The sequence below is a fragment of the Ochotona princeps genome, chromosome 21 (genome assembly GCF_030435755.1).
Source record: "Ochotona princeps isolate mOchPri1 chromosome 21, mOchPri1.hap1, whole genome shotgun sequence".
NCBI lineage: Eukaryota > Metazoa > Chordata > Mammalia > Lagomorpha > Ochotonidae > Ochotona > Ochotona princeps.
The window spans coordinates 13,129,261-13,151,398 of NC_080852.1; the positions used below are offsets into that span (position 1 = coordinate 13,129,261).

Here is a 22,138-nt window from a genome sequence, read left to right on the forward strand (position 1 = left end):
TTGCTTTTACGTATTCAAAATACTCTTCACTTGATGTCCTTAAAACTATCATTTTGTACTGTGAATCCAGGCTGGTTGGACTGAGTTTTAAAGACTTCTCCAGAACAGAGTGAGAGTTGGCACCTGAGATTGGGTTTTTAGGTTGAAGAGACACATACAGATTGAGTAATGAGCTGCTGTAGAGATTAATTGTAAATTAGTACTTTCTTTCCAACAAGTGGCAGAAAATAAGGTAGAAGAAAACAAAACTGGTTTGCTTAGAATCCTTGTGATGCTGAGCAGAATGGAATTAAGTCCCCTATTCTGGAGCAAGAACCCTGCCTGGCTAGTGTGTGCTGTTAGCAGGCAGACCTCCAGCACATACGAATACCCGTGGAGTTCCAGTGGGGTGACATTCTGACAGACTATGAAACTGGAAGTAATGTAAACCAAGAATACATTGTGTGGGTGGACGTTTGGCTAAGCTGTGAGAATGCAGCTTGAGGTATCCATACCATGTATCTAAGCACTAGGGTTCAAGTCCTGCTCCCGTTTTCATTCTGATGCACGCCGTGAGAGGTGGTAGGTGACAGCTCCCATGGTTGAGTTCCTCCCACTTTCATGGGATAACCAGGTTGAGTTCTAAACTCTTGACTGCAGCCTGGTCCAACCAACCACGACATCTGGGGAATGAAATAGTGGATGGGAGGTATCTTTTTGTCTTTTCTTCTGCCTTCCAAGTAAATAAATAGTTTTTAAATGCAGTCTGCCCAGCAGCGTGGGGGCACAGTAAGGCATTGGTTGTTTGCCCGATGTGATCAGTGGCTGACTGGGAGCTGCATTTTCTGCTCTGCCCAGCTCCTTGAGAATTAGATAGGGTTTGCCTGGTGTCCCTAGCCAGGAGAAAGTGCCGAATGCAGCATGAGCATTATGGTTCCTGTTGAATCTGTCTCTTTTGCACCATCCTCAGGCTGGCACGTCATCACTTGACTCATGCTCAGGTGAAGGCTTTCTGTGCAGACTGGGTAAACGTGAAGAACCAGGTCCTCAGCTCTGGGCTGAGATCCTCATGTGTGTCTTAGTCCATACTTGTGGATGCCACCGACTCACAGTTATTCAGGTTTCTTCAGCCATCAGAGTGGCAAAGTTTTTTTTTTTTAATTATTTATTATTTAACTTCAGTAATTACATTGTATTATGTGACACAGTTACATAGATACTTGGGTTCTCCCCACCCCTCCCCAAACCCTCCCACCATGGTGGATTCCTCCACCTTGTTGCATAACCACAGCTCAAGTTCAGTTGAGATTCCCCCATTGCAAGCGTATACCAAACATAGAGTCCAGCATCTTATTGTCCAGTCAAGTTCAACAGCTTCTTAGGTATATCCTCTCTGGCCTGAAGACAGAGCCAGCAGAGTATCATCCCAGTCAATTGAAAGCTCCAACATACCATCAGCAAAAATTTACATCATTATGGAATTAATTGACATAGTAATGAGTAACCAATATGTTAAAAGTAAGTTAAGACCGAGATCTGAGTAGCTGAGCACATCTGGGTCTCCTGGTACAGGAGGGCAGAGCCCAGCCCCGTAAGCCACACCTGGGCCTCCGTCAGCTCTGGCCCCTCACAACACTGTGTGGAGTTCAGTACATGGAGTCTTAGGCAAGTCACCTAGCTTTTCCTGGCTGGCCTCCTCCTCTGTGAAGGGCATGAATTAGAGCTGCCTCCTTCTCTCTCTCTGTTTATGGGCTTTGGACTTTGGAATTGCTCTTTGGTTCACTTTCCTGTAGATTGAAAAGCAAAAAATGTCTTTTCTAGGAGTCTTCCCCCTGCTTGCTGAACTTTATCTTATCATCTAGCAGTATTTCCTTTGGTTTGAGTATCTTGTAGGATCCCATCCATTCTCTCTCTCTCTCTTTCTCTCTCTCTACACATACACACACACTTCTAGGATTCCATCCTCTCTACACACACACACACACACACACACACACACACACTTACACACACACACTTTCTCTCTCTCTCTCTGCAGTTCTCATGCATTGTTAGCTTGCTTCATCCAGTACAAGGTGGTACTTACTGAATGAATACCCCTCTTTATGTGGTATGCATGTGGCTGTCACTGCAGGCACCTGGAGTACAACAGTCTGGTGGAAGTGAACAGCGGATCCCTGTACGGCCTCACAGCCCTGCACCAGCTCCATCTCAGCAACAACTCCATCTCTCGGATTCATCGGGATGGCTGGAGCTTCTGCCAGAAGCTGCATGAACTGTAAGTGTCCTCAGCTTTGGTCTGTGACAGTGATTAGAGATGTGGCCTATTAAGTGAAGTCCCCCAGAGCTCTCGCCTGGTTCCTTGCATGGTTCCGTGGTTCAGGAAGCATTCCCTCTCTGCTTCTGTCTGCCTTCAGCAGAGCAGACTGCTGGAGTAGCTTGTAGAGTTGAGAGGATGTTCTTTGGGGAAGGCAGTTCCAGTGCAGGTGTCCTGAGCCTGATGGTATGTTAGTGACGGGACCAAGTGCATGTCACAGTAGAGGTTGGCTGCTTCCAAGCTCTCAGGCTGTGACCCTCCCTCCTGCTTTTGTGTTGCTCTAGCCGAAAGGTGTGTGAATGCCTGGGAACAAGAAAGGTCTCTCAGGTCTCTCAAGCCTGAGTTGATCTGATTGCTAAGGCCAGGAGCAGAGCCGCATGACTCATTAGAAAGCATGTGAGCCCCGATGTAAAGCAGTGGGAAATACATGCTCCTTCTCTGGGTCAGCCTTTGTGTTCCCTGTCTCCCGCTGACTCTCCTGTGACCTTTAGAAGGGGCGAGGGGAGTCATGGAAGGGTGCATTGGCCAAACCTGGCATCTTGTCCCATATCCAAATGAACTCAGAGCCAGATTTGGGATTTGCTTTCCAGTGTGTGTTTCCTGCCCTGCTTTTAAGCTAAAGTCTTTAATTGCAGGTGAGGATATAGTTTTGGTTTCCTGCCAGATCTTTGCAATTGCCAGTATGATACCATGACTTATTTCTCCAGGAGGAAAAGGATGTTGCTCCCTGCCACCTTTTTAGCTCTTTAATCTTCTTGGAATCTGCTTCTCTTCTTCATGTCCGGGTCTAGATTTCCCAAGTGCTGTGTCAGAGGTACAGGAGCACCAGGAGGAAGCTTTGATGCTATCATGCCAAGTGTGTGATTTTAGGGATGTGTTGTCCATGGGTTTTCCGCAGCCCAGCAGGTGGGGGCAAGGAGGCTAGGAGCCTGTGTTGCTGCCCCCATGGCCCAGCTAAGCTGTGCACCACCAGTCTGTTGTCCAAAGGCAGGGGCTGGCGAGTGGTGCCCTCTGCTGGTGGACAGAGGGAGTCCATTGGGGCTCCCTTGCTCACCTTCAGAACATGTAGGGTCCTTCCAGAGTCTCAGGCCTCTGCCTGGAGAGGCAGCCGTGGATAGCAGGCATAAGGGGTTGGAGCATGTAGTGCTTTCATGTTGTATGGCCTTCCGTCATCTCACAGTTAAGGTACAGCTTGTTCTCCATGACCAATCCAGACGTCTGGCTGAGTAGACATTGGGCCCCTGATGGGTGTCTAGGTACATCGCCACTTTCCACCCCCCTGGACTTTGTGTGTATGTGAGTGACCTCATCTGTGCTGTGTGTCCCCCATGCCTCTGAGACTGGCCAGTTGGCGTGTGTGCAGGGGTGGGGCGGGCAACCCTGTGTGGCCTGATGATGACCTTGCTTCACCTTGCCCTGGCTCAGGATTCTGTCCTTCAACAATCTCACACGGCTGGATGAAGAGAGCCTGGCCGAGCTGAGCAGTTTGAGCATCCTGCGCCTCAGCCACAACGCCATCAGCCACATCGCCGAGGGCGCCTTCAAGGGACTCAAGAACCTACGCGTTCTGTACGTGTCACTCATGGGTCAGCACAGTGGAGGGCCCCAGTGAGAGAGCAACTCACTGGCTTGGAGTCAGAATTGTGTTCACTGCTGACTTGTTGCATGGGCCCAGCCTCAGGCTTTCATGTAATCCACTGGAAAGGAGCAGGTTGAGCAGAAAAATCCCTCTCACTCCCCCCGGGTGGTACTATGGAGGTGCTGTTAGCAGACGGGCGTTCCCTCCTGGTGCAGGACAGGTGGCTGGCATTCTGGTTTTGGGAGTGCCTGGCATCTCGCCGAGACACCAGCCATGGGGCCTTTTCTGAACCAGAGCATTCCAGTTGTGACTTCTATTTTTAAGTCCTGAATTTTTGGTAAGCCAAGGGAATACTGGGGTCAGGTTTTGGATTCCAGAGTTAGGATTTCTTCAGCATCCTCTCTATCCAGAAAGTGTGATTTCCAAGAAGCCAAAACAAGGGAATCCCGTGTCCTTCGTTGTACCTCACTTGGGGATCCTTTCCCAGAGAGGAAGTGAGAAAGCCATGTTCCTTTCCATTTCTAGTCAGCGGAGTTGCCAGAAGTTGCTATGGAATGCCTTTCTGAGTCTTGCATGAGATTTTTTCATTGTTAACTTCACAGAATTTCCAAGTAACTCTGAGAATACAGTTCCTCTTCTGCCTCCCCACCCCCCGGGAGGGCATGCAGTTTTCAATAGACGGTGGTCATGGATTCACACGCTCTGCTGCCCCAGGATCAGAGGGAGGAAGGCCCTTGCACTTGCACCTGGCAGGGCCAGCTTTCATGTTGAGCCATCTCTGGAGAGTGCAAAAGAGTCCGGCTGCCAAGCTATTGAAGCTGAGGTCAGGCCTGGGAGGCCTCATGAGGTCTGAATAACAAGGCCAGGAACATTCGGGCCGAGCTGGCCAGAAAGACAAAAACCTTGGCCGCCAGGGCTAGCAGCAGAAAGACAGGGACACAAAGCCACAGCCCCGGGTTCCTGTGTGTGTGTGTTTCAGCATGAAGATAATAGGGAGGAACCCACTGCAAAGAAGTCTGTTCCAGCAGCAAACACTCAGTGGTTTGAGCTTCCTGCTGTAAAATAAAGGTCAGGGCAAGCGTTTCGCTCGGCAGCACTCCCTCCCTGCTGGCAGCCTCAAGTCCTTCTGAAGGAGCTGCTGGGAGCCAAGAGCAGCATCCCTTTCTATTCCTGGCCTGCACCTGCAAGGGCTCAGGAGAGGAAAGTTTAGGGAACAAGGACCTTGAGTAAGGTTGGGGAGGGCAACCCGTGTGTAGAAGGGGTCCTGGGCCCCAGGTGCAGTGTGTCTCGCCTGGGCACTGTGACCTGCCCTTGCAAGCCGGGGGTGGAGGCTGACTCACTGGCCTTGGGAGTTGCATTGTCGAAGGAGCCCGAGCCGGGGAGTTGGTCTTGTCTGTCCGATCCTGGCGAGTGGGTCAAAGTCTGACTCAGCATCCAGATGTCCTTCCTGGCTGCAAGTCAGTGCTGTGTGGGCCTGGTGGGGTGGTGGGCCCCAGGCTCCAGACCTGCTGGCTAGCATAGAGGGGCCCCAGGAGGATCTGCTTGCTGACTGGGGCCTTTTCCCCATCCCTCTCCTCCATGAGCCTTGCACAGTTTCTTGGAGAAACCTAGAAAACTGATGGGTTTGATATGCGAACAGGGGGAGCCTTAAGGAGCCTCTTGGGCTATGCCAGAGCCCAGCTGTCCTCTCTGGGGATGGAATACAAATAGGCTTTTCCATGTGCTCTTTGCACTGCCCCCATGTCTGGGAGCTCTGCCTTGCCTCTGGGAAGCCACAGGCAGGACTGGGCAGGCTTCGTGTTTGAGGCGTGGGCTGCCTTGGCTGGGAAGCTGAGAAGCCAGGCCGTACTGCAAGGGGTGCCCAGCAGGACTGCCTTCCTAGGGCTGCACTCCTCCAACCCAGGTTGGCAGTTAGGGCTTCGCTTGCTAGGGGAGGCTGGGTATGAGTTGCTCTCCTCACCCCAATGTGGGGGTGTGAGACCGGTCCAAAAACTTAGATTGTCTTCTCCCCCAGGGATCTGGACCACAATGAGATCTCAGGCACGATAGAGGACACGAGCGGCGCCTTTGTGGGGCTGGACCATCTCAGCAGGCTGTGAGTATGGCTGAGGGGGCGCGTGTACACTTTGGCATGTACCCACAGGGCAATGCTTCAGGGGTGTGCGGGCCCCTGTAGAGATGCTGTACTTGTGGGTGCCCTGGAGTTGGGTTCTTTGGGACTTGGTGGCCTGCCAGCTTTTCTTGGAATGGATCCTCAGCTGAAGTGGAAAGGAGCTGTTGTTTGTTATCCCTTGCACGGGGAAGGTCTAGTTTTATACTCAATTTTTAAAAATCACGTGAGAGCCTCTTATGCTAACTGACTTGGTGACTTTTGAGGCATCTGGCAGTGTTTTATAGTTGGTCATAATCTCAAATGGAATATGTATGCTCAGGTGTAACAACAAGAGTCTCCTGGCGTTCTCGGGCTGGGATCTTCTCTTGCCCTGCTGGTGGTTCTCTGGGAGACCACGGGTGATGGGTAAGAGAGGGACTCTCAGGGGCACAAACATATCTGCTAAAAGAAGCATGAGATCTTGTCAGACTGTCTCCCTAGGCCCACCCTGCCCTTGCTGCACCTCACCAGCACTTTCTGCAAGAGGCCACCCACGAGTGGGGTGGAGGTTTTTACTGTGTACTAGTGACAGGCTGCAAGACGCAACAGAGAGACAAGACCTCACCGCCCACCTCACAGCCCCTTTGCCATGACACGGAGCAGAGAAGCAAATATTTTGAAAGCCCTGGTTAAGGTAGAGGCTTTTGTATTTTTTTATTTATTAATCCATTGAAAGAACTACAGAGAAGAGATATACAGAGGTCTTCTATCCAGTGGGTCACTCCCCAAATGGCCACAGTGCCCATGATTGGGCTAGGCCAAGGCCAGCAGCCAAGAACTTCATCCACGTCTCCCACGTGGGTACAGAGGCCCAAACACTGCCCTCCCAGGCCATCAACAGGGAGCTGTATTGGAAGTGGAGCAGGCAGGACATAGACCAGCACCCAGATGGGATGCCAGCATCACAGGCAGTGGCTTTCACTGCCTGCACCACCATACCCAGCCTGGAAGCTGACAGGGAGAGTCTGTTGTAAGAGTGGATGCTGCTGGTTGGTTTGTCACCCCTCTGCTGGCCCGAGGCACGGTGCTCTGCTCTTTCAGCTCTTGGAGGATCCTGCTCCTCCAGCTTTGTGCCTGAAGGCTTGTCAGAACTAGAAAAGCTCTGTCATCCTCGCTCCACTAAAGCAAGGTTCTCCCTCAGCCACCTGCTCCCTTGTGCCCAGGCACAGGAAGCAGCTAGGGGGACTGGGCGCAGGCCTGCTGCTCTAAAGGAAAAGCTCACGGACTGCAGCTGTGGTCTTGGGGTGGAAAGCTCCTGGTGGCATGGCTGGCTGCTCTGTGGGGTCAGTCCCTCCTGGTGGAACCCTGAGCCATTTCTTGGGGGCTTTGGCCTCCAGGAGGCTATTCCTTGCCACCAAGGAGGAGGGGGGAGAGAAGTAGGGTGGTACATTGGGCTAATTAGCTATAGCTGTATGCTGGGCGTGGAAGTGGAAAACCTCAGTACTGGGCACAGAGTAGGTAGGTGTGGAGTGAGCACTGTGGGAGGAGGAGTGGAGGGAAGAAGGCTGTTTCCCTGACCCCTCTCCCCTGTATTCTCAGCACATTGCCAGGCAGATTCTGTTGCATGCCCATGGCCAGAACAAGTAGCCATCTCGCTGCATCACCTCAAGTGCGCGGCCTGGGTCAGGTCCATAGAGGTCCATTTGATGTGGGTGATGAACACATCAATGTTTGTATCCAGGTTCTTGTCTCCTGCAGAAGAAAACACTACATGGAAACTAGCATCTTGTACAAATAGGAACAGTGTCTATTTAGCAGTGGGGAAATAAACCTACTTTCACTAATCACTGAGCAATACCCAGCATGAGTGGGCCAAAGAACTGCTCATCACCTAGGGAGAGAAAAAGAAAAATTAAAAACGATACCTATAATTTGGAAGTGTGAGAGTGATATGTTTGAGGCTGTTCCACGGTGGAGAGAGACCACAGGAGCAGCAGGTCCAAGAGAGGTCTATGGCAGAGAGATGGAACATGGCAGTGGAACTCCTCGGCAGGGTCCCTGGCAGAAAGAGACCTGTCTCCCCTACCACCTGGTTTTAGAAGGAAGGGGCTGCTACCCTAGTTGGATTTGTAAACAGGGTGTGGTCTGAGCTTATGCCCTGCTTGGCCTGTATGCTCTGGGGACATCTTGGGCAGGTGGGTCTATCAAATTGCCAGTTAGAGAGAGCACCATTGTGCAGGCATAGCAGAGTTCCAACTCGCCTAGGCTTGGACTAGTTACCCTGCGGCACTGAGCTTCAGAGCTTTCTTGCCCAGAGCGAGGCTGCTGGCTGTGGCACAGCCCATCCTGCATGTAGATGCTGCGGGTGGTGCTCCAGCATGGGTTTGCTTTTGAAGAGCTGCCAAAGCAGAGGTGAGGTTCTTGGAGTCACTGAGTTACTTAGGCACCTGAGGTCCTTGCACCATGTAAGAGGACACACTCGAACTGTTGTCCAGAAAAGGACAGAGTGAGCACCAGGGCCATAGTGTGGGTCTTGTCCCGCTGGTCTTCATCCCAGCTGCCAAACTGCTTCTAACCAAGGCTTTCTGGCAGGGTGAGAATGTTTCAAAAGTTGGGCTCTTTCCTTCTGGGCTGTCTCAGATTGTTAGGGTCACACAGGGGTACAGAGTCAGCGTGAGGGTCTCTGGATCCCATATCAGAGGCAGAGAGGACAAGTAACAGGTGCCCGGTCTGGGGTGTTGCTCAGGAGGTCAGGGGTGCAGTTACCCTCGGGACCTGTGAGGAGGAGTGTTTGGGGCAGTGTGCGGGCTCCTGTATGTGTGGGTGTTCTGCCTGGTGCTAGGGCTGAGGGCGGGGGCATGTGTCATGGCCACTCCCTTACACATGAGCCACTTTGATCTCCTGTGTCTTCCACAGTTGCTTTAGCACATACTGAACAGGTCCTCGGGAGGCTGGGTTGGCCAGAAGACGCACAAGGGGTTCAGGCGTGTCCAGCGTCAGTGTGGGGGTGGTCAAGGCCAGTGGTCATCCCCTGAGAGCCCTGGCTATGGGCTGAAGAGCATCTGCCAGCTCTGACTCATAGCCCCACTTCTTCCATACAGCATCCTCGTCTTAGAACCATTGCAGCCAACTTGAACTCTGCTGCCCCCACTGCCCGGTTGCTTGCAGTGGGGGAGAAGATACGGGCTTATTTGAATCCACCAGCAGAATGATAAGCCCCTCTACAACTGAGAATTCGAGGATTTGTTTTACTGCAGTTGTCACTGTTAGAAATAGTAGCTTGCCCTCACTGTAAAAGAGGTCAGTGTGACTAATACTTAATGGATGAAAGAAAGTACAGCTTTTTCCTGGATTTCATGTTTATGGGACATTTCGCTGAACAGTTTTTTTTGTTTTTTTTTTTACTGGGACCTGCAGTGCACAGTGGCAGGCCTGAGGGGACATGAGTAAGTGTGGAAGCTGGCAGGACTCACAGAAACTCTTGGGGTTCTGTGCCCCACGAACTGTCACTTGCTGGCAAGTTCTGGTCTGAAGGAAGTGGCTTTCCTCATGTCTGGTTGGTCTGTTTTATGGTATGAAGGCTGGCTCGAGTGAGGTTCCGGGAGGTTCCAGGAAGTCTTTCAGGAAGTCTTCGGGCACACTGGCCTCAGAGAGAAGGAAAAGGCCTGTTGGCTTTGTCTGAAAATCTCTCCCCTGAGGCCTCAGGGGAAGGAGTGTGTTTCTGTTGCCATGAGGCCCTGGAAGCTGCCAGCCTGAGGCTGCTTGGGATGCCCCTGGGAGCAGGTGTGCTCTGGGTGCTGCCTGATGCTGCGCCCACTGGAGCCAGCTTCCTGCAGGCAGCGGCGTCCGCAGACCTGGCCAGACCTGCCTCTAGGGGCCCTCCAGGGCGCGTGTGCCGAGCTGTGGTGAGGCTGCTCGGCATCTCTGCTTTTCTTCCCGGCTCATTTCCTTTCCTCCTTTCGGGAAGGGGGCTGGTGAGGATCTGCCTCTCGGTGCAGGTAGAAGGCTCCAGATCTTTCTCCTGCGCCCGGTGGGATCCTGGAGAGTTTGACCCCGCACAGCTTGCCCCTGAGGTTCCCCTCCCTCACAGTTCCCAGTGTCAGCAGGCCCTGCAGGTCAGTGTGTGGAATGGACAAGGCTTGGGGCCCGTGTGGCTGGAGATTGCTCCTGCTGTTCTGTGGCAGTGGACTGTGTCCTGGGTGAGGGAGGGTGTCTGTGTGGCTTCTTGTCACAGAACCTGACTACAGGGAGGGCAAATTGGAGTGCTGTCATTCCCAGAATCTAGGAGCTGCCCGGCCTCAACACAGGCTTGCCTTAGGTGGCAGCTGTCGGAGGCCTTCATCACGTCCCCGAGGGATGCAAGGGGCAGACATTGGCCTAGGAAAACTTCACTTTTTCTTTCATTGTATTTACAGAATGCGAATGTGTTATTCATTGACATGGTTTTAAGAGCATAATGATACCCCCCACCCTCCGTTACACCCACCTGGCCGCAGCCTTTTCTTATTTTTCTTTTAATTTTTCTGATTTTCAGGGTTTGTTTGTGATCCCCAGTTGGGCCCTCCAAATAAGTGAAGGGTTGAACAAGTAGTGAGGAGGAAAGCCACTGTTCTCAAAGTGTGGACAAGTAGACAAGGATGGAAATAATAACCAGGTCTCACAGTGTCAGTGTTGCTCCTATACATTGCTTTTTTCCTGTACTCTGTAAGTGAATAATCTATACTCTGTGAAGAAATACGTATGTAAAGACAAAATTTTCAAGTTGCCGCCAAAGTTGGGAATGTGATTTGCAAGAAGTGGGAGTCGTTTTTACGGTTGCAGGCATTATGTGGCCTTGTGGTCTGACCTTTGAGGACAGCCTTGTGAGGACAGCCATGTGGGAGATCACGACCCTGTGGCCCAGTGATGTCACTGAAACACCAGGCTTCTGCTGCAGGGCACCTCGGGAGGCCCTGAGGGTCATTCTCGTAGGCTGAGGAGTGGCTTGCTGAAGCTACGTCTGGGTCCCAGGCCCACCTCGGGTGCACAGAGCTGTAGAGCCTGCCCTGCTGTGTTCTTGTGGCTTCGAAGACCCTTTCTCAGAACACAGTTCTCACAGCAGTTAATAGTTTTTTGCTCCATACATATCGTCACCAGCTCTCCTGCAAAGCCTTGGCCTGGCCGCCCCCTCTGGGCCCCTTTGAGTGGTCCCTGGGGAGGGACAGCCTGAGCCAGACAGGGTGCTTTTCACTTGATATGGCCAGGCCACACGTGCAGTCCCAGCCTGTCGTCACTATTGGATGAACTTGAAAGTATTCCATTTCCAAAAGGGGGAGGCTTGCACCCTTGAGCCCCTTGGGCTCAGAGCAGGTCAGCTGCCACCTGCCTCTTCTAGCATCCCTCTAATTGTGTGTTTTTTCCTCTTCCCTCCCAACCCTGCTTCGTCCTCCACCCTTGCCCCACCCCATTTCTGGATGTTTGGAAACTGCAGGACTCTATTTGGAAACAAGATCAAGTCCGTGGCTAAGAAAGCGTTCTCAGGGCTGGAAGGCCTGGAGCACCTGTGAGTATCTTGCCAGACCTTGCCTGACGCACAGGCCTGCCAGATTGCGGCTGCCGGGGCAGTCGGCCTGCGATCTAATTGCGTCTTTGTAAACCGAGAAACAGGCTATTTGGAAACGCCAGCTGCTTCCTTCTCATTAGGAGTCGGCTTCAACTTTGGCCTTTATTTTGCCCATGCCAGGAACAGCTACAGAACATATGGCCAGTCGGTGTGCTCCCAGTGACCACAGTTGGCATGGGGATAAATACCTTCCTCCCGGAACTGCACTGGTGCCCCCAGCTCCCTCGTGAGCAACCCCCCAACAAACACACACTCCCCTGGGGGCACTTGGCCTGGACCAGGCCCAGGGTCCCCACCAAGGCGGCTTGCTCAGGGCCTGCCAGGCCTCACCTGAGAGACCACAGGGGCAGCCTCGGAAACACTTAAGGAGGAGAGAGCTAGCCCTGAAATGGCCATGTCGCTGCCATCTGGGGCGGATGTGTCCTGTCTCTGCTTTGCAGATTGCTTCCCTTATGAATCCAGTTTGACCTTTACGCTGCCAGCACAGGCTGTGCTGCGGGCTTGCCGAGCAGGCCTCCGCCTCAGCTGTTGTGTTTAAATGTGTTGTTTAGTTGTACTTGACACACAACAATTGTCCAGACTTAACAGGGTTGCCCTGCAGCATGTCAGCACACACGCAGGTGTAGTAAGATCAGGGTAACTGACATGTTCGTTCCATCAAACATTGGTGACATCTTTTGTGCTGGGAACATGCAGTGTCCTCTCTGCCTGCTGTTTGGAAACACTAATTGTGGTCAGGTGACCCTGCTGTGCCACGAGACCTTAGGAACCCTTCCTCCCCCTACCACACTCCCCAGATGTCCCCTGTGCCTGGGTCAGTCCATGGGCAGTGACCACTGCATCCTGAAAGAGGAGAACGTGGGTTTGCCCAGGGCTGTGTGCCTTGGGGACAACCAGGGCTGACCTGAGGGACCCATGAATGTTTTGGTTCAAACATGTAGCTCCTTTGAAGGGTTCCCGTGCCAAAGTCCTTGTGTTCTGTTGCAGAAACCTGGGAGACAACGCCATCAGGTCTGTCCAGCTGGATGCCTTTGCGAAGATGAAGAATCTCAAAGAGCTGTAAGTGCCTGGGGTTTCGCGGCTCTGCTGCGCCTGGGTGGGTGCTCAGGGCTGAAGCACCTGTAAGGGCACTACCTGCCGTGACCTTTGTGGGTGGACCTGAGTTTTGTTGTTCTGAAACTGAAAAGCCCTGTGGGGCATTCTCTAGATCCAGGGCAGCGAATTTGCCCTGAGAGGCCTCATAGCAAGGACAGACGTTGTGAGCTCTAGGCTCTGCGTGACTGCTCAGCTGTGCAGTCAGGGCCACTCAGTCACACACGAGCAAATGGTGTGGCTGGGGGCCATTACATTGTATTAACAAAAGCAGGCAGTGGGCCTGCCGGCTGTAATTTGCTAACCGCTGTTGCAGATAATGTGAAATAAACCCTCTCTCTAAAGTGGATAATCACCCCTTTAATTACGTCAGGAACAGGCTGTGCCTTTTGGAGTTGAAGAGCCTGCGTTGAGAAGTCTTTCTTAAAGCTTGGAGGGCTGGCAGTGAGGCCAGAGGCTTGGAGGCCCTGTAGTGGCTCACGGGTCGGGTAAGGCCATCGTGGACTCTGCCCGTGGCTGGAAGACACTGCCGATGTCCCAGCAGGCACAGAAGCTAGTCTAGGAGGCCGGGCCTGAGGTTCCTGAGTTTTTCCTCTATGTCAGTCTGCAGCCACAAAATCCTATCCCTAATGGTGTGTAAAAAGGATATGCACCCAAGGATGGCCGCCTTCATGGTCTGATCTCATCACATGCCAAGGCCACTCATGGTGGACCCAGGATCTGGGCAGGGAGGGTGGGAAGCTGAAAAGGAGGCGCGGCCCCTGTGGTTTGGAGTGGAGCAGCGAGCAGCATTCCTATGTGGGAGGAGAGGTTCCCCAGCACTTGCCTTGGGATGTGGAGTTCCTTAGCAGATACTGTTCTAGCATGATCAGGGGCTTCCAGCAGGAGGTGGCAGCTGCCTCAGGCTGCTCTGATCCAAGTGCAGTCTTTTCTGTGGCCCACAGTGGTCCTGCCATTGTCTGCTGCCTGGGTGAGAAGGAGTCTGCAGAGGAAGAGGACGAGATGATTCCAGAATGTCCTGGGAGGCTAAGAGCAAGGGTGAAGCATGAGCTGCAGAAGGCCAACAGGGTTCCCAGAGTGCACAGGGTGCTCGGGGCTGTTCTCTCTAGGAGCTGTGGTGCAATGGCAGGTGCACCAAAGGTCTGGGTCAAGGAGGGGAAAGATGAGGTTTTCCTTTGATGCTATCCCCATTTCCCTGAAAACCAGCTCACTTGTGCCTGCTGTGCTGGAGGCTCAGCCTTGGTCTGCTGCCTGGGTCTGGTGGAGGCTGGGCCTGGGCCTGTCCTCTGATGGGAGGAGCGGTTAATTCCACATGGTCATTCTCTGCCCATCCCCTCTCCGAATCAAGGGAGGTTATCCTGCATACTTAGTCATCCTCCGGGTGAATTTCCACCAGCGATGATTGGAAACACACGGAGTCGGAATCATGAAAATGCATGTTGAGAGCCAGCAAGGAACGGGGTGGCTGGAGGGTGAGCCATGGAAGGCCAGGTGCCTGTGGGTGCTGAACTGGGCTGTTCGTGAGGCCCCCACCAAATAGTGGAGTGAGCTTGGTCTCTGACACATGTGTCTGTTGGAGGGAAGGGCAGTGACCTCACTATTGTGTGGCTCCCTGCTCAACCTGCAGGATGACCCTGTCCCCTTCCAGTGTCCATCAGGGTTGGAGTCTGGCTACTTATTCTCCCTGAGGGGATTTCCTGGTGGAAGAGCTTGCAGAGTGAGGCCACGCTGGTCCACTGCACATGAGTTGAGGCCTAATGCTGTCCACCATGCACACGTTCCATGCAGGACCAATGTGCTTTTTGTGTTCCCACGTCTGTTCCATTGGCTCAAATGAAATACATCTCCCCGCTCCCTGACGGTGTGAGGTCTCCCTGCGGTGGCAGCCTCTCCCTCTCCCTCAGTGTCCCTGCTGTCCTGCTAACCTGCGCCAAGCGCTGCCTGCATGGGAGCTGCAGGGGCTCTTCATGGTGGGATGTTGCCCCTGGCCCTTCCTTCAGGCTGCTGAGCTCCGCCATGCCTGGCACAGCCTCCCCACAGAGCTGTGCCCAGCCAGCACCCCTGCTGGGGGGCTGAGAGGGATGTGGCGGCAGAGGCAGTGGACATCTCTAACAGCCTGCTGCCCATCAGACACAGATGCAAGAGCTCATGCCGATTTCCAGCTCCGCCCCAGGCCAGCATCCAGAATCTAATGGCTGTGAGAGATTTTATGTGCGTCTTTGGAAAAGCACTTTGCAGAATCAGTTGAGTAAGTTCAGAAGCCCAGTTCACGTGGCTATGATGAGGAGTTGGAGGGTGAAGAAGATTTTATTTCATTTACTCAGCCATGAATTCTTTGGCTGCAAGTTTGTTCCTCCTTGCTGGTCACCAGCTGAGAAGTTTATGCTGCTGCGGGGACACAGAGAAATGGAAACACAGAAGCAGCCACTGGGCTGCTTGTAGATGTCAGAGGGCAGTGGTGGGCAGAGAGGGGACTTCCACTGTCCTGTTGGCTGTGTGACACTTCTGTCATTTCTTTTTAAAAGATTTATTATATTTGAAAGTCAGAGAGGGAGAGGGAGAAGGAGAGATCCTTTATCCTCTGGTCCACTCCCCAGATGATGACAACAGCCAGGGGGAGGTAGCCAGGAGCTTCCTCTGAGTGCGGGATCCAAGGCCTTGGGCCATCCTTTGCGCTTTCTGCTTTTTGTCATCGGCTACCCGAGGCTGCCGATGCCAGGGAAGCCCGCGTGCTTGTTCTCTCGGTCTTTGCCCTGTCCTGGGCCAGCGCTGAGGTCTCCCAGGAGGTGGGCAGCGAGACACCGGCGTTGACTTAGCTTCCTTCAAGTGACTCCTTAGGAAGGAATGTCCACCAAGATGGCCCTTCTGATTTCTGCTGAAAGAGCTGACTCTAAGTTGCTGAGAAATGAGAAAGAAAATATTGTCTGTTTTGGTTGGAACGTCACAAAACCAACGTTGCACATTCTCATGCTCCCTGGGCAGGGGCAGTTAATGAACAAGTACCTCTCAGGGAGCCGCTGCTCTCGGGGGTGGCCCGCGGGTGCAGGCGAGGGGCGCAGGCATAAGCACGAGGCTTGGAAACTCTGAGTGGGAAAAACCTGAAAGGTGACAGGTCCCTGCTGGATGCTCTGAGGCCGGCCACAGGCCAGAGGGGCAGGGGACGTGACCCCTGTGCCGTGGGACATGGCCTGGCAGCACCCACAGCTCCAGGAGCTTGGGACGGGCAGGGTTTCGGCCTGGACTCCCGCTGCTCCATCAGAAGCAGCAGCCTTTAAGTGTCCGCTGCTTGCTCTTTTTTCCTTTCAGCCACATCAGCAGTGAGAGCTTCCTGTGTGACTGCCAGCTGAAGTGGCTGCCTCCGTGGATCATGAGCAGGACGCTGCAGGCCTCAGTCTCCGCCACCTGTGCCCATCCGGAGTCCCTGAAGGGCCAGAGCATCTTCGCAGTGCCACTGGAGAGTTTCGTGTGCGGTGAGCCCGTCCTCATATGTTTTGCCCCTCCTTCCGAATGAATGGCCAGGAAGCCAGGAGGAACTCCTCATTATGGGATTAATTCTTGGGATGGAGGCAAACCCCAGCCCAGGGCCGCTGGTTGGCTGCTGGATGCAATTTAGTTCCCACTGGAACCACACGTCGTGTTTACCGTACAGCGCCTCATTATGCGGTCATTGGAGTGCATGCATTTAATCAGAAGGGAGCAGAGTAGTCGGTTACAGGAAGCTGGCGCTGTTGTTTCAGAAGGGCTCTGGTGCCTGGGTTTAGCCAAGGAGCTTACTTGGTGTGCGAAGCTGGGGTTTTAATGTGTGTTTTTTTCCAGCCCCAAGAATGAAAGGTTAAATACAGGAAGAATGAGTCTCAGGAGAACAGTCGCTGTAGTAAAAATAATTCCTTCGTGTTGACTTGTACTCTTGCCGTTTCTCCAAACCACTGAAGTCTGTACTTGTAGCTTTCAATTCCTTTTTCCTTCTGATTTGTGGAATGTGGCTCTGCCATCTATGTGACCAGGATGGTGAAGACGCAAGTTTGGTAGGCAAAAGAGCACAGAAAATGTTGGACAGCTGCAAGTGTGCGCGCGAACACACCCACACACACCCCCCAGCTTGCACAGCAATGTGACAGCCGCACAGTCAGCAGGAAGGGGGCAGAGTAAGGGACAGTATCCAGCTTCCCCTGGCCTCTGGACAGGAGCAAGGCTGGATCTCCTCTGAGTCCTTGCCTGTTTGCCCTGAGCCTCAGGAACCATGCTGCAGCCGTCCCACCAACAACACCCACTTGGAGCTCTGGGGCCCTTGGTGGGTCACATCGCCCTCCTCCTTTTTGGCCATCACCATAGGCAGCACACCTGAGGGAGTGTGGGGGCAAGAAGCGGGTGTGTTCTTTCTGCACAGCTGCCCATCACCCCCTGGCAGCACTGCTTTGGAGAGCAGGCTTGCTGTAGCTCCTATGCGGAGCAGCCCTCCACGCCAAGTTGGGCCGTCCCGCTGCTCAGAGGCTTCTGTGTACAGGGTGAGGCGGTGCCCAGCTCCCGTGTGTAGGTGCAGGATAGCTGTGTGGCCGTGGGTTGTTCGTCAAGCCTTGAGCTGGTGTTGGTTTATGGTGGTTTAAGCTGCTACTTGCAAACCTCGGCATCCAGTCCGGCTCCCTGCTCTGATGCCTGGGAAGGCAGGAGAAGCCCCCAGGTGCTGGAGACGCTACCACTGATGGGGGAGACCTGAGTGGAGTTCCTGGCTCCTGGCTTTGACCTGCCCATACCCGGCTGTTGTGACCATTTGGGAAGTGGAGCAGTGAGAGGAAGATGTTCCTCTCTGTGTGTCTGCCTTTTAGATAATAGAGCTTTATAAAATATTTGTTTAAAGATTTATTTCTTAAATTTTTATTACAAAGTCAGATATACAGAGAAGAGGAGAGACAGAGAGGAAGATCTTCCATCCGATGATTCATTCCCCAAGTGAGTGCAACGGCCGGTGCTGTGCCGATGCCGGGAACCAGGAACTTCCTCCAGGTCTCCCACGCGGGTGCAGGGTCCCAAAGCTTTGGGCCGTCCTCGATTGCTCTCCCGGGCCACAAGCAGGGAGCTGGATGGGAAGTGGAGCTGCTGGGATTAGAACCAGTGCCCATATGGGATCCCGGGGCGTTCAAGGCGAGGACTTTAGCAGCTAGGCCACGCCGGCGGGCCCTAAAAATATTTTTAAAGCTTAAAAAAAAGTTTCCAGAGCTTTGTGTGGTTTCCTTGTTCCTTCCTGGTATGGGGCTGCCTTTCTCTGTGGGTGAGAGGGGAGGACCCCAACTGCTGCCCCCCAGCCTGCCGCCTGTGCACCTGATAGTGTGGATGGCAGTAGCTATATGCCATCTCGTGCCTGCATCTGCACTGCCACTCAAGCCTCTGGCAACACCGCTGTGATGTGTTGATGGCCGTTGTGTTAGCACATGGCAGGAGATGAATGGTTCAACCTGTTTGGGTCTCCCACCTTTTTTAAAAAAACTTGTGACAGAGCATTGCATGCCCACGAGGAGAGCTGGAACCCACAGGCAGTGGTGAGGACAGTGAGAAATCAGAGGTCTCCTGGAGGTGAAGGTGGGAGTGGAATTTGGTGTTGTCATTTTGGAGGACAGCCTCAGTGTCCTCCGTTAACACCAGATCGCTGTGTGACCCAACACTGTCACTCACAGGTCCAGACCCATGAGCAAGGAGTCACGCCTCACAGAACCTCCACATGAATATTTACAGCAGTGTCATTCCTAACAGCCGCCAAGTGGGAGCAACGCAAACACCCGAGAGTTCATGGATGGAGGAACAAAAGGCAGTGTAGCCAAACACTGGGGGCTCCATAGCTCCCGGTCCATCCCAGGACACAGATGAACTGGACAGATGCTGTGCTGAGGGGTCAGAGGAGGCTGTAAACCACACGATGGCTACATAAGAAGCACTCAGAATACGGAGATATAAAAGGTAGAAAGGCACAGGAGTAGTTGTTTAAGCACTAGGGACGATTGAGAGAGAAGGTAGGATGCCCCCAAAATGTTTTAAAACTGATGAGTGATATTTAGAACTAAATGTGAGAATACAAACGATGTACATTCAGAGCAGATGAATTTGGCCCATGTGAAACCTGCATTCATATTGTTTGTGGCAGGAGCTCAAGTTACCTGTTTAAAAAATTCACCTCTTTGAAATGGGCTGTTAAGTGGGCTTTCAGAATATTCAAGACTTGGATGAGCGTCAGTGCTGATTTTAGAACGTATACTTGGCCCGTTAGTGGTCACAGCGTCTTCTCCCCTGCCCCAGGCTCTGCAGGCACTCAACCGGGCCTGGCCCCACCACCCTCCTGGTGTGGACACTGCCAGTTCAGCCACTTCACTCATTGACTTTTCTCATTCACTCTCCCCCGCCTCCCACATAGCATGTTTTAGTATTTCACTTTTTTTAAAGTTTTATTTAGTTGACTCCCTAGATGGCTGCAATGGCTAGGGTTGGGCCAGGCCAAAGCTAGAAGCAAGGAGATTCATACAGGTCTGCTATTTGGGTACCGGGGCCTGTACACTTGGGCCAATTTCTGCTGCTTTTCTTAGGTCATTAGTGGGGCAAGGGATTCAAAGTGGAGCTGCTGGGACTTGAACTCGTGCCCCTACAGGTCATAGCAGCTTAACTCACTATGTCAGCATGATAACCTCTTTCTTCTTCCCTTTAAGAAAAAATTATTTATGTGGAAGACAGTTACAGAGAGAGGGGGGAAAGACAGGTCTTCATCTGCTGACTCGTTCCCCAAGTCACCACAACAGCCAGATTAGGCCAGGTTGAAGCCAGGAACTTCTTCCAGGTCTCCAGAGGGTAAGAGGCCCAAGACTTTTTGGGTCATCCTCCACAGCTTTCTGCTTTCCCAGGAATATAAGCAGGAAGCTGGATCGGGAAGGGAAGCAGCCGGGAGATGAACCAACACCCATAACGGATGCTGGTGTCACCTTAATCCACCATGCTATATCGTCCCCCTCCCCACTTCCCTGTTAATGACAAATAACAGAGATATGCAATTCGTGTGTGCCGATCAGATGGTGAACATTATGTTACATCATAGTTTTGGCTCTGAGGAGTAATATTATCACAAAAATTCATGAACAAATTATTTGCAAAACCAGCTGTTGGAATCATTTGTCAGTCTTTTTATATTTGCTTGAAAGAGTTCTTTCAAAATTATGGGTTATCAGACCCTCATCAGGCATGGGATTTGCCAGTACATACTTTTATCTGTTCAAGTTTTGCATTTGGTGGAATCTGTTTTCTGTTTAATCGTGCCATTTGTGCGTTGGGTCTTTTAGCTAAGGAACTATGACCTGAAGACCTGAGACGAGGTCACAAGGATGTACTCCAGTATTTTTTTCTAAGAGGTTTATAACTTTAGCTCTGGATGGAGCCTTTTTAATTTAGTCATTTTTTAAGACTGCTTTGATTATTTGGATTCTTCATCATTTCCTGATGCATTTTTGGATCAGTTTTCCAGTTTCTGGGAATTCTGGTAGGGCACAGACTGAATGTTCTCTGGAGAGTCCGTCATCGTGGTAGCGTGGCTTTCCCAACCCAGGGGCAGTAGGTGTCTTTCCACTGATACTTAGCTTTTTAAAAACTTTCATTCATACTTTGGTAGCTTGTGATGTGAATCTTGTACTTTTTTGGTTAAAGGTGTTCATATTTTCACTCTGTTGATACTACCAATGGAATTTTTGATCTCCTGGGTTTTCACCGCTAATGCATAGAAATACAGTCCAGTTCTGGGTATTACAGGCTAGGCTGACATACTTTGTTGTGTGACCTTCATGCCATTTGAAAAAACAAAAGACTTTCTTGTCTTCCTGTCCATGGAATGGGTTTTGTTTCTTTTTCTTGCCTATCTGATTTAGCTGGACGTTCCAATGCAGTGTTGAACAAAAGTGGTGTGGGCATTGGGCAGAGGCGTCCATTGTCTCACCATGAAGTGTAACCTTAGATATAGGAACTTGATAACCTTTTAAAAATCTTTCTGACAGGCAGGAGGTTAGTGCAGGAGGGAGAGACTGAAGCTCAGCTGACTGATACTGCAAAGGACAGAAGTGGCTGTGGCTAGGGCGGGTTGAAGCCATCTAGGTGTGACACAAGGGTGGCAGGGCCCATGTACTTGCCATCGTCTGCTACCGTAGCCTGCACGTTAGCAAGGAGCTGGAGTGGAAGTGGAGCAGCAGGGACTTGAACTGCCTCTCGTGTGGGGTGGTGAGCTGACTGCACCGCAGTGGCAGCCCCTGTAGATGAATTTTATGAAGTTCGAGAAGTTCCTTTCTTAGCTCTAATTTGTTTAACATTTTTATCTTGGGAAGGTGTTGGAATTTGTCAAGTTTTTTCTGCTTTGGTTGAAGTGAGCTTGTTTGCCTGACTCTGGGTTTTGATGTTAAACTCAGCTTGCTTTCCCGGGATCAAGCTTGGTCGTGGGATATACTGCTTTTTGTATGTTGAGGATTCAGTTAATGTTCTTCCTAAGGAGTTTTATACTTACGCTCACAAGTGAGACTGTTCTGTGTGTAGGATTTTGGGAAGTGGGTCTGGGTTCTTGATTACATTACTGGTCACACGGAATGAGTTCAGAGATAATCTCTTCTTTCCCATCTTTTTTTTTCTTTTTCCTGTTTGCAAAGCAGGATTCATTTAGAAAAAAAGGGAAAAAGAGCTCCTGCGATGGTGGCAGGAGGGGACTCTATGTGTCCAGTGGATAAAACCCCAGACCTTCTGCCACAGTGGCAGGAGGAAGGAAAAAACCCTTTCGCACCCTTGTTTCCGTAGCTGTGTGGGGCCGGGGAGGGGGTGGTAGGCGGTGATTGCCGCTGATCCTTCATTCAGGAACTGCACCACAGCAGTCATGTGCAGCTGGGCTTTTCTTCATGGCAAGTTTTAAAATGACTAGTTCAGTCTCTTGTCAATGTCTGTAGAATTTCTATTTCTTCTTGAGCCAGTATTATGGTTTCTGGGAATTCTGTGTTTTTTTCCAGGGTAACCGATTTGCTGCCATACTGTTGTTCAGTGAGTCCCATCACCTTTTTGGTTGCTGGCGGGCTGGTGGGAGGCGTGTGCTCTTTCGTTCTTGATTACAGAAATGTGAGTCTTCCCGCCGTGCCGTTCAACGGAAGGCTTTTCAGTTCTGTTGACATATTTCAAAGGGCTTGGCTTTCTCCATTTGGTGGCTTCCTCATTGTTCTTTTCTATTTGTTTGCTTTGAGTATAGTCTACCTTTTTTCTAATTTTTAAAGAGTTACATATTTGAAAGCTGGAGAGGAATTCATCTTTCATGTGCCAGTTCTCTTTGCAAAAGGCTTCAACATGTCCAAGGCTTTGGCCAAGAGCCAGGAACTCCAGCCGGGTCCTCCCACATGGTGGGTGATGGGGGCGTTTCAGCCGTGGTCAGCTGCTTTCCCAGGCGCATTAGCAGGGAGCTGGGCCAAAAGCAGAGCAGCTGGGACT

General features: G+C 51.9%; 1 protein-coding gene across 1 annotated transcript in view; it reads left to right on the forward strand.

The window, feature by feature from the left end:
• Positions 1–22,138, forward strand: part of LRIG1 (leucine rich repeats and immunoglobulin like domains 1) — a 116,533-nt gene that overhangs the window by 85,511 nt on the left and 8,884 nt on the right. The window contains exons 7-12 of the mRNA XM_036497456.2: positions 2,114–2,257; positions 3,722–3,865; positions 5,890–5,970; positions 11,438–11,509; positions 12,557–12,628; positions 15,968–16,131. Of these exons, the coding sequence (XP_036353349.2) occupies positions 2,114–2,257; positions 3,722–3,865; positions 5,890–5,970; positions 11,438–11,509; positions 12,557–12,628; positions 15,968–16,131 (677 nt within the window). The remainder of the gene's footprint in view (positions 1–2,113; positions 2,258–3,721; positions 3,866–5,889; positions 5,971–11,437; positions 11,510–12,556; positions 12,629–15,967; positions 16,132–22,138) is intronic.